General features: G+C 43.1%; 1 protein-coding gene across 1 annotated transcript in view; it reads left to right on the top strand.

Annotated features, from left to right (window-relative positions):
* The window catches only part of cdh23 (cadherin-related 23), a 259,561-nt gene that overhangs the window by 176,504 nt on the left and 66,366 nt on the right, over positions 1–16,691 (top strand). Inside the window, exons 14-17 of the mRNA XM_081350472.1 lie at positions 4,866–4,930; positions 6,081–6,318; positions 15,443–15,548; positions 15,835–15,962. Of these exons, the coding sequence (XP_081206598.1) occupies positions 4,866–4,930; positions 6,081–6,318; positions 15,443–15,548; positions 15,835–15,962 (537 nt within the window). The remainder of the gene's footprint in view (positions 1–4,865; positions 4,931–6,080; positions 6,319–15,442; positions 15,549–15,834; positions 15,963–16,691) is intronic.

Below are 16,691 nucleotides of genomic sequence, written 5' to 3' on the forward strand. Positions count from 1 at the left end.
TTGTGAGGGCATGAAGACACGAGAAAGGGGAGGATTTTGTTTGTGCAAAAGGGCATGAAGGAGCAATAGAGAGAACAATAGAGAGAGAAAAATAGATTCTTTCATTTATTTTTTCTTTATTTTTTTGTTTGCTGGTTTGTTCAGTTGTTTATTTGCTCTTTTTGTTTATTTTGTTCATTTATCCTGAACTTTATAATTTCATAAGTTTATTTCTTCTTTCTCTTTTTTCCTTTGTTCTTTTTTTCTTTTTTCTTTTCCATTTATTCCATTCCATTGAGTCTGTTTTTTGTTTCTTTGTGAAAAAGTAAAACAAGGCTATAGAGAAGATGAAAGAAAGACTAAGTCTTTGATCTGTTTGTTCTTTATTTCTAGTTTTTGTTTGTTTGTTTGTTTTCTCTTTCCTTGTTTGTTCCTTTTATTAATTTTGTTCTTTAATTTTTTGTTCTTACCTTAGAAATAATTATTTTGTTAATTTGTTTGTTCATTCTCTGTTTGATCTTTTTGTCTCTGTTTTGTTTGTTTGTGGAAAAGTTTGTGGTTGACTATAGAGTCTTTCATTTGTTCTTTCCATCTTTTGTTTGTTGATGTTAATGGTCTGTTTTTGTCCTTTTACATTGTTTATGTACATCTGTTTGTTTGATCTTTTTTTTCTTTCTTATTTGTTCTTTTTTATTGTTTTTTATTATTTGTTTTATTTCGATTGTTCTTTCTATTCATTTTGTTTTGTTTGGTTAATTTCTTCTTTTATTTGCTTGTTTGTTTGTTTGTTTCTTCTCTTCACAGTGATTGGCTGAATCTATTCACAGGTTTACAAAGCGCTCATTGGCTATTTATTTGGTTATTACGATGAGAGGAGTGAACGTTGCGGTCCATGCCACAGTGAAACTGGCAGTATTTTTTTTAACAAACTCTTTTGGCCGGTTGGCTGAATACATTGTAGCCAACACACACACACACACTCACACACACTCACACACACAAAAACACACACAGAGGGTGAGGTCATCACCAGGGCACGTTTGAATCATGGATTCTAATAGTGGCACTGACAGCAGCACACACTCACACAACTCCATGACCCTGTACACCAGCAGCAGCGCCAGTCAACTGAAACCACATTACCAGCGCCCAGCCGTGATCCATCAGAGAGAGCTCACAAGAGAGAGAAATTAAACAACAAGTTCTTACATCATACCCTTACTTTGACATTAACATCAGCACAAAAAAATTAAGCATAGCTGTTAAAGAACATCGGATTTGACATTCCATTTCAATGAGAATCAGCCCAAAATAATTTAATCAGGAACAGAGTCCATCACACTGCACAGGCATGAGCTCTAGGATTCACACACATCAAAAAGGATTTTTTGAAATGCGACAAACACCAAATATAGACTTTGCAGGCAGACTCCTGCAAGAATAACCCATGAATGTAGCATAAAACACTATATAAAAGCTGAAGACCAGACTTAAGGCTTCACTTTTTTTTTTAGAACCCTGAATACAGTTATTTCAGATTATTATTGAAATGCAGATAGAAAATTAAACAGAAATGACCAAATAGAAGAGCTAATTGGAATGAAGTCACTCCTTGATCCTTGATAAAATAGTTCTTGTTCTGGATGCTGATTGGTCAATTTCAGCCATGCTAAATCTAAATCTGGCTATACACAATTTGTGTGTATCATACTATTTTTTTTTTCTCTTAATGACTTTTTAAACTGTAGGAGGCCTTTGCTATCACAGAACCTTGCAATATTACATGCTTAATTCAGCAAGCAGCATCTGGTCATCATTTAATTTCGATAATAAAACATGATTTAAAAAAATATATTTTATATATATGTAAAATATAATTTGGGTGTCAGTTCAAACATTTTTTGGCACTTTAAAAGTACTTTTATAAATGTATCTATTAAATAAATTCATTGATTTATGACAGAAAATGGAAGGTAAAATGAAGTGTTAGGGTGGATGGGGGGGGGGGTATCTTAAGCTATCAGGCTGCTACAATGAGTGTTTTATAGGAAGAACGAGTTGTTGGAAGTTTGCAAGGCTCATATACAATAAAGATATTGAAAGTTTCTGTTTGAGACCTAAGACCCCCGATATACTTCGAGCGAAATCAAAGAACAAACTGGTGTGACGTCATTTCGAACAAAATCCGGCCAAAACGGAATTAGTTTTGCGTTTGTTTTCGGGAGTTCGAAACACTCATTGGTCCATGGCGATTACATAATAGGTAGGTGTGGCTCTGAGGCTCCGCCTTCTTTGACGTGGACGTCTATTCCGGTTCATTTCTTCTGTTCAGTCCATCGAGGTCAGACATCTGCAAGTAAATGCAGTTGTCATTTTTGTCGAAGAGACACTAACATTATTTTTTCATGTTTTATGCTGTAAAGCTGCTTGTTTTTAAACATTTAAACAATCTACTGTATAAAGTTCTATATAAATAAATGTGACTTTGCACATTCCTTTGATCAGATGCTTTCTAAACAACTGTTTTCCCACCGCTTTAGTTGTGTGTTTATGTTGTTATTGAGAGGAAAGTGCACAGCACATATTTACATATTCATCTAAACGCCGCTCTCAGCATCATGGGTGACGTCAGGATATTCGCTAACGGTATCCTGCTGCTCACATATTTCGAGGTAATATTCACATATTTGGGGTAAAAATAACTTCTTTTTACCCCAAGGCGAAGAACGAAAAAGAACTTTGCCGTGAGTATATCAGGGCCTTTACTAGCAAGTAAACAAGATATCCTCATAAACATATTTTTATATTTTTATATTCAGATGGCTGGATATTACACTTATTTTCCCCTAATGTGTCTAATGATGTTTGTATAGCCTGGGCTCCTTGATTCAAATGTTAAAAAGGTCAGGTAAGGTAACTAACTATGGTTGGTTACTTTAAATGTCATCAGATGGTCTCTTCCCATCTAAGTGGCTGTTTTTTGGCAGGATCAAGCTGCAAATTGGACGAGGTGGTGTATATTGGCAAAGTCTGGCTATTGAGAATGTGACCGTGTATGTGTATAATTACAGCAAATAGCTGCGGAAACGTCTACAGATCAGATTCAGCCCACCAAATCAAGCCCCAATAACAAATGTGCTGCTAATAGACACCTCCACATCTGCTTTGATGGATTATCAGTTCCAAAAAAGAGAACAAGATCAGGATCTAACAGATGTTACACGTGGCATTTGTGTGTGTGTGTTTGAAAAGCGTCACTTGTCATATTCTATTTCTCTTTCACACACATCCGCAGCTGCACTGTTGTTTCTGTGGTAACTTATTTTTTCACCCATTTGTATTCATTTGCATAAAGATACAAGCCAGGTTTGAATCTGTTTGCCTTCAGCACCGAATAACTTTATTTCTACGAGCACACACACATTTTACGTGTCTGTACGCTATCAACTTCACTGGGATTTCTGTAAATATTCCTGTGCTGGATGTATTTGTCAAATGCATTGTCATTTTGGTGTATTCACGAGTTCACACTTACAAATAAGTCAGATAGAATAAATGCGTATTTGGCGTGCTGTCCGAGGAGAGGGCTCCGGGCTCGGTATTCGGCCCGAACCCAGAGTACTCCCCCCGTATTCCTGGCTGTGAAAGAACAAGCCAAGAGTGAGGAGTCGGGGTGGTGGAGGGATGCTGAAAACTGTCAAGGAAGTTAGATGAGTTGACAGAGTGAATATATATGCTTCCTCTCATGGTGATAGGGTAGACATGGTAATTGTTTGATGAGTTGATTGATTACTTGATTATTTGAACGTGCTCCTCCCGAACTTTGTTAATAAAACATCATTTTGTGATGTTGACTAGATGCCAAATCCAGCATCTGTCACTGTGGTTTCTGGAAACACTTTGTCCCATTTTCAGGAGAAAAATTGAACATGTTTTTATTATGCACTATAGTTCTTGTTAGTACTTTTATTGTTTGCAATTCTGTTTATTTAGTACAGCAAGGCCACATTAAATTGATCAAAAGTGATAGTAAATACATTTATAATGTTACACAAACTTCTGGGAATCTTGGTTTCCACAAAAACTGTGGGCAGCACAACTGTTTTCAACATTGATAATAATCAGAAATGTTTCTTGAGCAGCATATCAGCACATTGGAATTATTTCTCATCTCATCATGTGACACTGAAGACTGGAGTAATGATGCTGAAAATCCAGCTTTGCATTACAGGAATAAATTACATTTCAAAATATATTCAAATTGAAAATGGTTATTTTCAATAACTATTGTTTTAATGTACTTTATTGCACTCCTGTCCATGCACTTAATGCAAGGAGCACTAATTATAGCATGCATATTTGCTGTCTATGTAGAGCGCTCCAAATCAAGCAGACAGAAAGGCAGATCAGCAAACAAAGCAAGAACAGCAGCAAAAATAACACTGAGTTAGAGTAGAGGTGTGGGTCAACATGTCAGTGAGACCACTTGTGTTGTCACTCATCTTTACTTTCTTTTGCTTTAAAGCTTTGCTCTTTTATAAAGGTGGTTCTGGCCATTGAAGAGTGGAAGGTGAAGCAAAAGCTTGTGTTGTTTTAAGGTAGAGGACAGGGCGGCCGGTTCATGCCAGCCCATCTGGTGTGAGGAGAGTTCTTCCCCTTATGGTCCTTACTGAAGTGTGTGTGTGTGTGTGTGTGTGTGTGTGTGTCAGCGTTAATCGTGCAGAACAGTGTACTTTGTAGGGTAGGACAGGGGATGCTGACACCATCATCTCAATATTAAAACACTGAAACACACTCGACACAAACACACACATTCACATACAAAACGACCAAGAGTATGTGTCTTATTGATGTTCATTGCTCTCTGTTTGTGTGTCTCTCTGCAGGCCACGGATAATGACATTGGCACGTTCGGAGTGGTTCGGTATTACTTCAGCGATGAGCCAGACCAGTGAGATTATCATTCATTAACATACTGTGACCTTTCACACTGATACAGTGTCTTGTTTAATTCATTAATTTCTTCTGATTAATTTAATCCACATCTCTGTAGATTTGCATGCCTTTCTCTCCTTTTCCTATAGGCTGATTTCTTCCAGGGCTGTGTTTGGAATGGAATACTAGCATACTGTTTACTGCATATTATTTTCTTTAAAACATTATACATACACATATACATTTCAAACCATAGTAGGTTTATGCTACATTATCACATGACATCACTATATTGCACACTTAATTTGACGAGCAACATAGACTTATCAGCAAATTTAGGAAATATATATATTTTTTAATCTATAAATAAAAAATGTAATTGTTATAATTTTATTGAATTAAAAATTATTTATTTATGTATTCATTTAATGTGTAAAATGTACTGTGTGTATGTGTGTGTGTGTGTGGGGGGGGGGTAGTGAAGAAACTTAATTTACAATTGCATTGATTCAACACAAGTGCACTGCATTGTGGGAGAGTATTCAAAATACTGCATTTTTTTGCACATTATACTACAAATGTAAGGACATCTGGATATTCTGAGTTACAGACAATTTGCATACTGTGTTGTGTTGTTATTGTTTACTAAATCTATTAAAAATGATTTACACTAATTGAAATAAAGCTGAAAGAAATACTGTAAATATTAAATAAAAAAAAAAACCTTTAACTTAAAAAACTAAAAAAATATAAATGTTGCCTTGGTATCTAACTGAAATAAGTTTAAGTTAAGGTTCTAAAAATACTCAAACTGAAATCAAAATAAATTAAAGTTAAATAGAAATATTTACCAAAAAAGAAAATGGCAAAAGCTCATAACAAAAGTACAATAATTTCAGTTAAAATTAAAGTTGAAAATATTAAAATAAAAGCTAATCAAAAATATTAATAAATCCTATCATAGTATATATATATTGTAAATACTAATAAAATAACACTTACACTGTGAAAAGTAGCCTATACTTACTCTATACTGCTTGAGAATGAGTAGAATGCCTTAAGCTATTCTGAACATAGTTCACATTTTCTGGTTAATTAATTTGTCTAAACCTCTCTTGCAACTATGAATGAACTAATGGAGACTCATTTCCATGTATTAACCCCAGGTTCTCAATGGATGCCGAGACGGGTTGGGTGACTCTGCGAGACCGGCTGGATTATGAGCTCATGAGGCGCTTTACTCTAACGATACTGGCCCGTGATGGAGGAGGGGAGGAGACTACGGGACGTCTTCGCATTAACGTGATGGATGTAAACGACAATGCGCCGATCTTCCAGAAGGAGGCGTATACAGGTTCGCTCATGGAGAACGAACAGGCTCCACAGCAGGTCGTCCGGGCCCGGGTGAGAAACATAATGTGGATCTTAGAAAAACAGCAGGAAGAGAGACGAGAAAGAGGAAACGCTGTTCACAACACAAACAAAGTTTGTAAAACAAACTCTTTAGTGATAGAAATAGGACGGGTCTGATTTTATCCTTCAGGTACTGATTGGATGATGAAAAGTGAATTATATGTTCCTGACTAGATGGGAAGAGTTGTATTAGAAAGATTTGTTCTGATGTGAGCCCTGTTCTGATGTGTAATTGTGGGTCAGTCAGTCTGTTAGTGTTCAGTGTGTCTCTATTAGTGTTTAATTCCAGCTGTCTGCTCTAATCTGAGCTGTGATTGACAGTTTAACGGCAGATGTTGCACTTATCTGACCAGCAGGTGGCGATGTGTTTATGCATGTCTGCCAGTTCACGTTGTTTTTATAATCTTCTAACATCTTCAATACAGTAGTGGCCAAAAATGATGTCTGGAAGGGGGTATTTACACAATGTTTGCTTTTAATGTCACTTTAACTATTAAACTATCAAAATATGAGGAGTATGTTATATTGGGAAGAAGAATACACTAAACTTGGTTAAGGTATTAAAATGACAAAATTATTTGGCAAGAAAGGTAAACTCCAGCGTATAATTAAATATGGGTTTTTATTGTATTATGCAAAAAAACTCACAGGAAATAAAGCATACATTGACTACAATGTAATCAGTTATTAATATTTTGTTTTTGATTACAGCAGCCATTCTCCTGGGCATTGACTCATTAAACTTTGCAAGAGTGTCGGGATTCACTTCTTTACGATCCTCCTTAAGTTCTTCCCAAAGTTAAGCTTCATTAAGACCTGCGTGACTTCTCACAATGCAGGTTTATAATTTCCCAAAGCTTTTCAATGGCTTTGAGGTCAGGGGACTGAGGAGGCACTTGAAGACTTCAAAATGCTGAGCATGAACACTTTCATTGCATGCAACTTTGTTGCGTTTGCGGTGTGTTTGGAATCATTATCGTGTTGGAAAATACACTCCATACTTGACATTGTGTTCAGTGGGATCCCCAAGTATTGGTCCATTTTCAAAGTGCCTGCAACTTTGTAGATCCTTCCAAAAACCTGCAGCAGACAGACACGAGTCCCCAATAACACTGTTTCCCCTGCCTTGTCAGATTGCAGAAAAGGGCTCCAATCTTCCACACTCCAGTCCATTTTTTTTTTTTGTGTGTGTGTGGCAAATGCACATTTTTATTTTTTATTTTTTTCAGTAGATAAACTAATCAAAAAAAGCTAAACTATATTCACTCGCACACAAGCTAATATTCCAGCCTCTCGGAGCCGTTGGCTTACAGTTCAAGATGAAATTGGAGGTTGGAGAGCTCATCCAGGTCTTTAGAAGCTGTTTTGATGTGGTCCTGCATTCAGGTTATTTTCATCTTTCTGTCAAAATGCTCTCTAGCCTTTCTTGACCAGCCACAGCACTTTACATTCTTCAGTGGTCGCAGTGCTTTGAAATAATTCTGTGCATTGTGACCGTTCACATCCAGCACATGAGCGGTATCCAAAACCTATTGACCAGATTTGACAATATGCTCATTAGTTGCAGCTCCTTCCGTCTGACCATTTTCACTTAAACCCACAAAATAACATCTAATAATATATAGCTAACATAGTGATTTATTGAATCACATAGTGATTTACTGAATTATAGGCTGGGAATAATAAGTGCAAGATTGGTATGCCCTTGACATCCGCACAATTCGTTATGTTTCATTGTGTCATGATTAATGATACAATAGAAACGTGGAATGCGTACATAAGTATTACACTCCAGGCACAACTTCATAACATGCATTCAAAATAAAAAGTTTGAAAAAAGTTTGAAGAAGCCCTATTTTCATTGGTCGGACATAACTTTTGGCCACTACTGTATATACCATTAATTATTTTATTACCTTAAAATACAAAAAAAAATTTTTTTTATATGTTGACATTTTGTGAGATATATGTTTGTGACTTTTTGAAGAGTGAATACTGTCACTTTTATTTATATAGTGCTTTATACAAAGCAGATTGTTTCAAAGAAGCTTTACAGTGATAAACAGGAAAATAATGATCATCTATGCTGTCAGAATTCAATTCTGCTGTAAAGCAGCTCTACAGAAGACAATAGTGTCAATATTTTCAGCTCAGTTCAGTTCAGTGTTGATTCAGTTCAGTTTGATGTCTGTGTAAAGTTTATCAATTATGAAATTAGTTCAATTCAGCTATAAGCAGCTCTACAGAAGACAACGGTGTCGTTCACTTTGAGTCATTGCAATGCTGATTCAGTTCAATAACTGTTGATGTTGCAAAAATCATCAATTATGATGATCAATTATTAAGTTTTTATTCTCATCCAATAGTGTCAGTGTAGTCAAATCAATAATATTACTGAATATTAAGTTTTCCCAACTAAGCAAGCTAAAAGCAACAGTGGCAAGGAACCATCTGGTGACAGAAATGGAGAAAAAACCCAATGAATGAATGAATATTTCCAGGCTGCATTCACAAGTCGGATTGTGGATTGATATCATTCAGAATATTTCATCCAGCTTTCATTTATTTTTATTTCATTTAGTTGGCAAGGCAACATTTCTAATTATTTTAAGTTGAAGTTTTTCATAAAATATTTGGATTTTATATCACCTTATTATATATCACTTTTTTTTATAAAAAAAGGGTTTTTTAGTTGTAGTTAACAATAACAAAACGTACTCGGTTACTAACGTAACCTCGGTTCTCTCTAGAGAGAGGAACGAGTACTGCGTAGAATACGCTAGGGGAAAATCCTTTTCCACGAGAATACTGAAGCCAAAAAAATTATCCTTTAATTTTGTATTAATGTAAAACGCGTTGCGGCAGCATACAGACATAGGCGAGGCAGCTCGCGCGCCTATTGGCTGGTCTGCTGGCAACTGCTTAAGCCTATCGAGCGAGACCTAGAGTGACGTCAGACCCAATGAGGGCGCTTCGCGCCCTCTGCGTCACGTCCCGCCGAAACGGGCGTGGCTTAGGTCTATAAATACCGCTCGCAGGCATTATTTCTCTGGTTTTTCATAGTCGAAGCAACCAGAGCGCGTGCAGGCACGGCAGGATACGCAGTACTCGTTCCTCTCTCTAGAGAGAACCGAGGTTACGTTAGTAACCGAGTACGTTCTCTTACGAGAGATACTCTCGTACTGCGTAGAATACGCTAGGGGAACCTACTGTAAAACGCCGTGCGTGCTGGGATCTGATACCATAGACTCAAGAGCGACAGCCCGGAGTTCATACAGTACATAATCACCCAGGGGACCCACAGGGAATCCTGGAAGAAAGGGGGGTTAGCCACTATCTTCCTTATAGCAGCATAGAGCAAGGATTGCAATACTCAATAGCTGCATAACTGACAGCGCCAGCTATGACATTTTGGCCATACTAGACCGACAGTAGTCTGGCCTGTAGTGCGGGAACCTCTAGGTTGTAAAACCTTATAAATGTAGACGGAGAGGCCCAGCCTGCCGCCATACAAATATCTTGCAAGGCAATCCCACTTGACCATGCCCACGATGAAGCCATGCTTCTCGTGGAGTGCGCTTTGACACCCAGCGGGCACTGCATGCCCTTGGTTGTGTAAGCTAGCGCTATCGCGTCCACTACCCATCTGGATAGGGTCTGTTTCGAAGCGGCTTGTCCCTTAGAACGTCCGCTGAACGAAACAAATAGCTGCTCCGTCTGTCTGAAAACAGACGAGCGAGACACATAAGCTCTTAACGCCCTGACTGGGCAAAGGGAGCTTTCGTCCATATTTCCTTCAGTGACCGGCAGGGCAGACAGGGAAATGACCTGTGCTCTGAACGGTGTATTGAGGGATTTAGGAACATAACCGTGCTTAGGTTTGAGTATAACTCTAGAGTCATTCGGCCCAAATTCCATGCACGTCGCGCTTACTGAGAGCGCGTGTAAGTCCCCTATGCGCTTCACTGAAGCGAGAGCCAGAAGAAACGCCGTCTTGAAAGACAGGTGTTTAAGATCAATCTCCTGCAAGGGCTCAAATGGATGACCTTTCATGGCTTCCAGTACCGTAGAAAGGTCCCATATAGGGACTGTGGGAGGTCTGGGAGGATTCAGTCTCTTAGCTCCACGAAGGAAGTGAATAACTAAATCGTTCCTTCCAATAGACTGGCCGAGCGTGGTCGAAGAGAACACTGCTATGGCCGCTACATAGACTTTGAGCGTGGAAGGGGACCTGCCCTTATCCAACAGCTCCTGTAGGAAGGAAAGAACCTCCGTCACACCGCAATACAGGGGTGACACACCACGAGCTGTGCACCAGCTAGAGAACACTGACCATTTTGAGGCATAGAGACGTCGCGTAGACGGAGCTCTGGCCTGTGTGATAGTGTTTAGCACTCCCTGTGGGAGGTCAGCGGGTACCCGTTGATGGCCCACACATGGAGGGACCACAGCTCTGGGTGAGGATGCCAAATCGAGCCGTTGGCTTGAGAGAGGAGATCCCTCCTCAGAGGCACTGGCCACGGGGCGGTGCTTGCTAACTGCATCGCGATTGGGAACCAAGGTTGGCTCATCCAAAGTGGGGCTACAAGCAGCACTGAGCATCCTTCTTCCCTGACCCGTTCTATCACCTGAGTCAGGAGGGAGACGGGGGGAAAAGCGTAGAGAGGACGGCGAGGCCACTCGTGGGTCAGCGCGTCCTTGCTCTTCGAGAAAAATTCTGGACAGTGAGCGTTTTCCTGAGACGCGAACAGGTCTACTTCCGCTCTGCCGAATTTCTTCCACAGCAGCTGGACTGTCTGTGGGTGCAAAGACCATTCTCCTGTCGGAACTTGGTTCCTGGACAGTCTGTCTGGTCCTATGTTTAGGAGCCCTGGCACGTGCGCTGCTCTCAGCGAGAGCAGGTTGCTGCGGGCCCATATCAGGAGGCGCCTGGTTAGCCTGTACAGAGTCAGGGACCTGAGGCCGCCCTGGCGATTTATGTAGGACACCACTGAGACGTTGTCTGAACGTATTAGCACGTGGTGCCCCTGTATGAGGGGACAAAAGCGCGTGAGCGCTTTGCTCACTGCCAACATTTCGAGGCAGTTGATATGTAAGAGCTTCTCCCGCTTTGACCATAGGCCAAAAAACGGTCTGCCCTCGAGCAGCGCTCCCCATCCCGAGGTGGATGCGTCCGTGGACACCACCATCACTCTCGAGGAAGTCCCCAGGCTTACACCTGATTGGTACCAGTCTTTTGCCTCCCAAGGTTTCAAAGCTGCAATGCATGCTCGATTGACCTTGACGCGAAGCTGACCGGAGGCCCACGCTGAGCGTGGTACTCTCTTTCTGAGCCAGAACTGCAGTGGGCGCATGCGCAGAAGGCCCAACTGGAGAACTGAAGATGCTGAGGCCATCAGGCCGAGCATCCTTTGAAAGGCTTTGAGAGGGACTATCGCGCCGCAGCGGAACGCGCCGGCTGCGCGACGAATGTCTAGTGTGCGCTGAGATGACAGGCGTGCTGTCATTAGCAGCGAGTTCAGCTCTATTCCCAGAAAAGATATAATCTGTCTGGGGAAAAGTGAGCTCTTCTCCCAATTCACTGCGAGACCGAGATTCTCGAGGTGATCGAGTAAAATGGTCCTGTGCTCTACGAGCTCTGAGTGAGATTGGGCTAGAATCAGCCAGTCGTCCAGATAGTTCAGCACTCGTATGCCCCGTAATCTGAGGGGTGCGAGCGCTGCGTCCATGCACTTCGTAAATGTACGGGGTGCCAGGGACAAGCCGAAAGGCAGGACTGTGTACTGATATGCCTGGCCCTCGAAGGCGAATCTCAAAAATCGCCTGTGACGTGACGCTATCTGTATTTGAAAATACGCGTCTTTTAGATCTATTGACACAAACCAGTCCCCCTGGCGGACGTGCGCGAGGATTTTTCTGGTTGTGAGCATCCTGAACTGGCGCTTCATAAGCGCTCTGTTCAACTGCCGCAGATCTAGTATGGGTCTGAGACCCCCGTCTTTTTTGGGCACCAGGAAGTATCTGCTGTAAAACCCCCCCTCGCTTTGAGCTTGAGATAGGGGTTCTATAGCCCCTTTGCTCAACAGTTTCAAAATCTCGGCTCGAAGTAGATGGGCTACTTTCGATTCTACCGTGGTCTCGACGCGCGCCATGAAGCGGCGAGGGCGTCGGCGAAACTGCAGCGAATAGCCTCCTTTTATGATGTTCAGCACCCATCTCGAAACCCCGGGAAGCTTTTCCCACGCAGGTGCGCGAGTAGCTAGGGGCCGGATGCGAAGCGCGCTCTGATCGGCTCGCGATACAGCGGCTTTTGTGTGCTGTGACATAAGCGTCGCGCTCATGACATCTGAGGCAGGGGGCGCGCTGATAACAGCGGGCAGAATGCCCGCGCTCGACTCCTCCGCAGTGTTTAGCTGAGAGGAGGAGGGCTGGGCTAGTTTCATGTCTGTGTGTGGGCGTGGGCGCGGAGCGGCGGGCACGTACACCACCTTTACAGCATTGCTCGCGTGAGCAGAGCATATGCATACGGGTCCTGTATTCACAGGGACCGTGAGACATGTGGGAAGTAGCGTTAGTGGGCACTGGGTAGTGGGCACTTTTGCTACATTTGAAGCGCAATCGATCTGAGTCGATTTTATGTGCGCGCGCCCTGTGTGAAGGGCTGTGCTTGTGTGTAGGAATGGGCGCTGAGTAGCGGGCATTTTTTCTACACATGAAACACCGTCGGCCGTGGCCGGGACACCAGAAAATACACTCTTTAAGGAATTTATCTGGGTAGCCGTAAAAACGGCTTTTGTGTGCAGGCAAGCGGGTAATGGAACCGGCTTGTTGGCTGCTAAATACGCTGGACCAGTCACATTTCCTGGAACTGGACGAGCGGCAAGCTTTGGTGGAAGTCCGGCCGCAGCGGGACTTGGACACCGTCGCTTTCCTAGGCGTGCTAGGATGATTTCGGGGCCTCTGGCTTCAACACAACCTTCTGCCGCGGGCCACGCGGGGCGGGGCGGCGGCCGGATGAGCGAGAGCGCGGTCTCGAGCTCTGGGCTTGGCGGCGTTGAGAAGAGGAGGCGGCGGGCGGAGGCTTAGGCTGTGAGCTCTGAGCAGACGGTTTCGCACGGCCTGCTGCAGAACTGGAGCGCTTCGGGAGGAAGTGCTTCATGGCCTGGGTCGCTTTCTGCACCTCAGCGAACCTATCGGTGAAATCTTTGACCGAGGTTCCGAAGAGGCCGGCAGGGGAAAGCGGCGCGTCGAGGAACGCGGTGCGCTCCGACTCAGACATGTCAGAGAGCGTAAGCCACAGATGTCTCTCAGACACGGTGAGCGAGGCCATGCTCCGTCCGATGGCCTGTGCTGCTGACTTGGTGGCGCGAAGAGCGAGGTCTGTAGCGCTCCTCAAGTCCGGCACACAGATTGCGTCAGGTCCTTTCTCGTCCAGCTGGCGGAGGAGATCGGCCTGGTATATCTGAAGCGTGGCCATGGTGTGCAACGCTGACGCGGCCTGCCCGGCGGCGGAGAAAGCGCGGCGGAGCAGGGTTGACGTCGTGCGGCAGGCTTTTGAGGGCAGCGCCATCTTAGCACGCCGTCCAGCGGAGGGCGGGCATAAGTGCGCTGCGATAGCCTCTTCAACCGGCGGCAGGGAGTGGTAGCCTCTGTTCTTTGCGTCGTCAACAGCGGAGAACGCCAAAGAGACAGAGGACCGAGTCCTGGCCGAAAAAGGGGAGTTCCAAGATTTAGCGACTTCTTCATGAAGCTCAGGAAGAAAGGGCGCTGGCTTGGATGCAGGTGAAACGCGCTCCCCAGGCAGGAAGTAGCCGTCCAGCCGGTTATGAGCAGGCTGCTCAGGCGTAATCCACTCGAGGCCGAGGCTCGCCGTGGCCTGAGTGAGCACGCGCATGAGCTCCGCCTCAATGCTCGCTCTCTTTCCCGTAGAAGCACGGGCAGGAGGGGTGGGGTCCTCAGAGCCCGCCCAATCCTCACTGCCTGATGCTATGAGAGAGCAGGAATCCTCCTCTCGAAGCAGCGTGTCGATCTCATCAGCGTCATCGACAGAAGCGGCGGCAGACCGCGGCCGCTGTCCGTCCGTGAGCGAAGCTGATGAAACCGGAGAAGCAGGCGGGCGCACCGGCGAGCTTTGACGGCTGAGAGAGGGCTCCGGGATCCGCTGAGCGCGGCGCTTCTTACGGCGCGGCACAACAGCAGGTGTGGGCGCAGTCTCGGTGAACAGTGCCAAGCGAGTCCTCAGAGTCGCTAAAGGCAACAGCTCGCAGTGATGGCAGCCGCCATCAGCGAGCGCGAGAGCTGCGTGTTCTTGACCCAGGCAGGAAGCGCAGATGACATGGCGGTCCCCGTCGCTGAGTGCGGCTCTGCACGAGCCACAAGCAGGCATCTTGAAAAAGACGCAGCTCTTTTAGATAGTGTGAGTCGCGCCGGCGAACACACACACACAGTGCAATGAAAAGGATATAGGCGCTGGATAGCGCAGCAGGAAGGCGATGAAGGCGGCGCGGCCAGCAGCTTCTTCGACTCGTCCCGCTGAGGTGCTCCTTCAACAGCGCGGCTTCTTCTCGGATCCAGCGATGTGAGTTGCTTCGCTGAAGGATGAAAAATCAGAGAAATAATGCCTGCGAGCGGTATTTCTAGACCTAAGCCACGCCCGTTTCGGCGGGACGTGACGCAGAGGGCGCGAAGCGCCCTCATTGGGTCTGACGTCACTCTAGGTCTCGCTCGATAGGCTTAAGCAGTTGCCAGCAGACCAGCCAATAGGCGCGCGAGCTGCCTCGCCTATGTCTGTATGCTGCCGCAACGCGTTTTACATTAATACAAAATTAAAGGATAATTTTTTTGGCTTCAGTATTCTCGTGGAAAAGGATTTTCCCCTAGCGTATTCTACGCAGTACGAGAGTATCTCTCGTAAGAGAACTGCTTTTTCACTAGATATTGCTTTGTTTGCTTGAGTGCCACAAGTCAGATTCTGTGGCCAATTGCATAAGTTTGTGGGCGACACTACATGCTTTTCCCAAATGGGGCGGTAGGAGTGTTTGGGAAGCTAGTTATGAGATAGTCATTATAGCGAGGACATAACGAATTTCTGCGTCTCTCTTTGTGTTGTTCTCAGGCGACGGACGAAGACTCTCCTCCCAATAACATCCTGACCTACTCCATCATCTACGCTTCTCAGTTCAGATCATATTTCAGCATCACTGTGGTGGAGGGCTATGCAGGTCTGTGTTCAAATCAAAGTCACCTAATAATACGATTTCACTGCTTGTTCAGGCTGTTGACGGGTTACATTAGGCTCTCGCCATCGCTCTGTGCATTAGCGGGGAATCGGATTTGTGTTTAACACCTTAAAGCGTGAAAATGCCTTGAGAGAAGCCTTTGTGACCTCTGGTGTTTCATAAACGGATTATAGCTGCGTGTCTTCTAAGCATGTGCTGATGTATTTGTTTTTTTTCTGTTTTTATATTTGTTTTATTTGAATGTCATAACCCTTGTTTGTTTGTTTAGTCATCACGGTGAATCGTCCTCTGGATTACGAGCAGGTTCCTGCTGGATTGATCTTTCTGACTCTGCTGGCCAGAGACGGAGGGAACCCGTCTCTCAACAGCACTGTTCCCGTCACCATAGAGCTGTTTGTGAGTACTGCACCTGCCTTCTGGAGGGAATGTCCAAAATACATTCACCATGAAAGTGTCATGAAAATGAAAATCATCCTGTTGGGATGATTGTCAGTTAAATTACTGTTTAAAAGGTTGGGGTCAGTAAGAGTTTTATATATATATATATATATATATATATATATATATATATATATATATATATATGTATATATATATATATATATATGTATATATATATATATATATATATATATGTATATATATATATATATATATGTATATATATATATATATATATATATATATATATATATATATATATATATATACACTTGTTTTACAGCAAGGGTGCATTAAATTGATAAAATTTTATTGTATATATCAAAGAATCCTGAAAACACAATGTATCACGGTTTCCACAAATCAACTGGTATTAATAAATCTTTCTTGAGCACAAAATCAGAATATTAATGATTTCATGTGACACTGAAGACTGGAGTAATGATGCTGACAATTTAGTTTTGCCATCACAGGAATAAATTACATTTTAAAATAGATTCAAATAAACAATTATTTTAAATAGCAATAATATTTCACAACATTACTGCTTTTACTTCATTTTTCATCAAATAGTTACAGCCTTGATAGAGACTACTTGACCCCAAACCTTTCAACAGTAGTGTGTTACAAAAATTACAGCAGGACAGATGAACTCTTTAATTTGTTGTGCAGTAGAGCTGTCTT

The sequence above is a fragment of the Scardinius erythrophthalmus genome (assembly GCF_964197995.2).
Source record: "Scardinius erythrophthalmus genome assembly, chromosome: 21".
Taxonomy (NCBI): Eukaryota; Metazoa; Chordata; class Actinopteri; order Cypriniformes; family Leuciscidae; genus Scardinius; species Scardinius erythrophthalmus.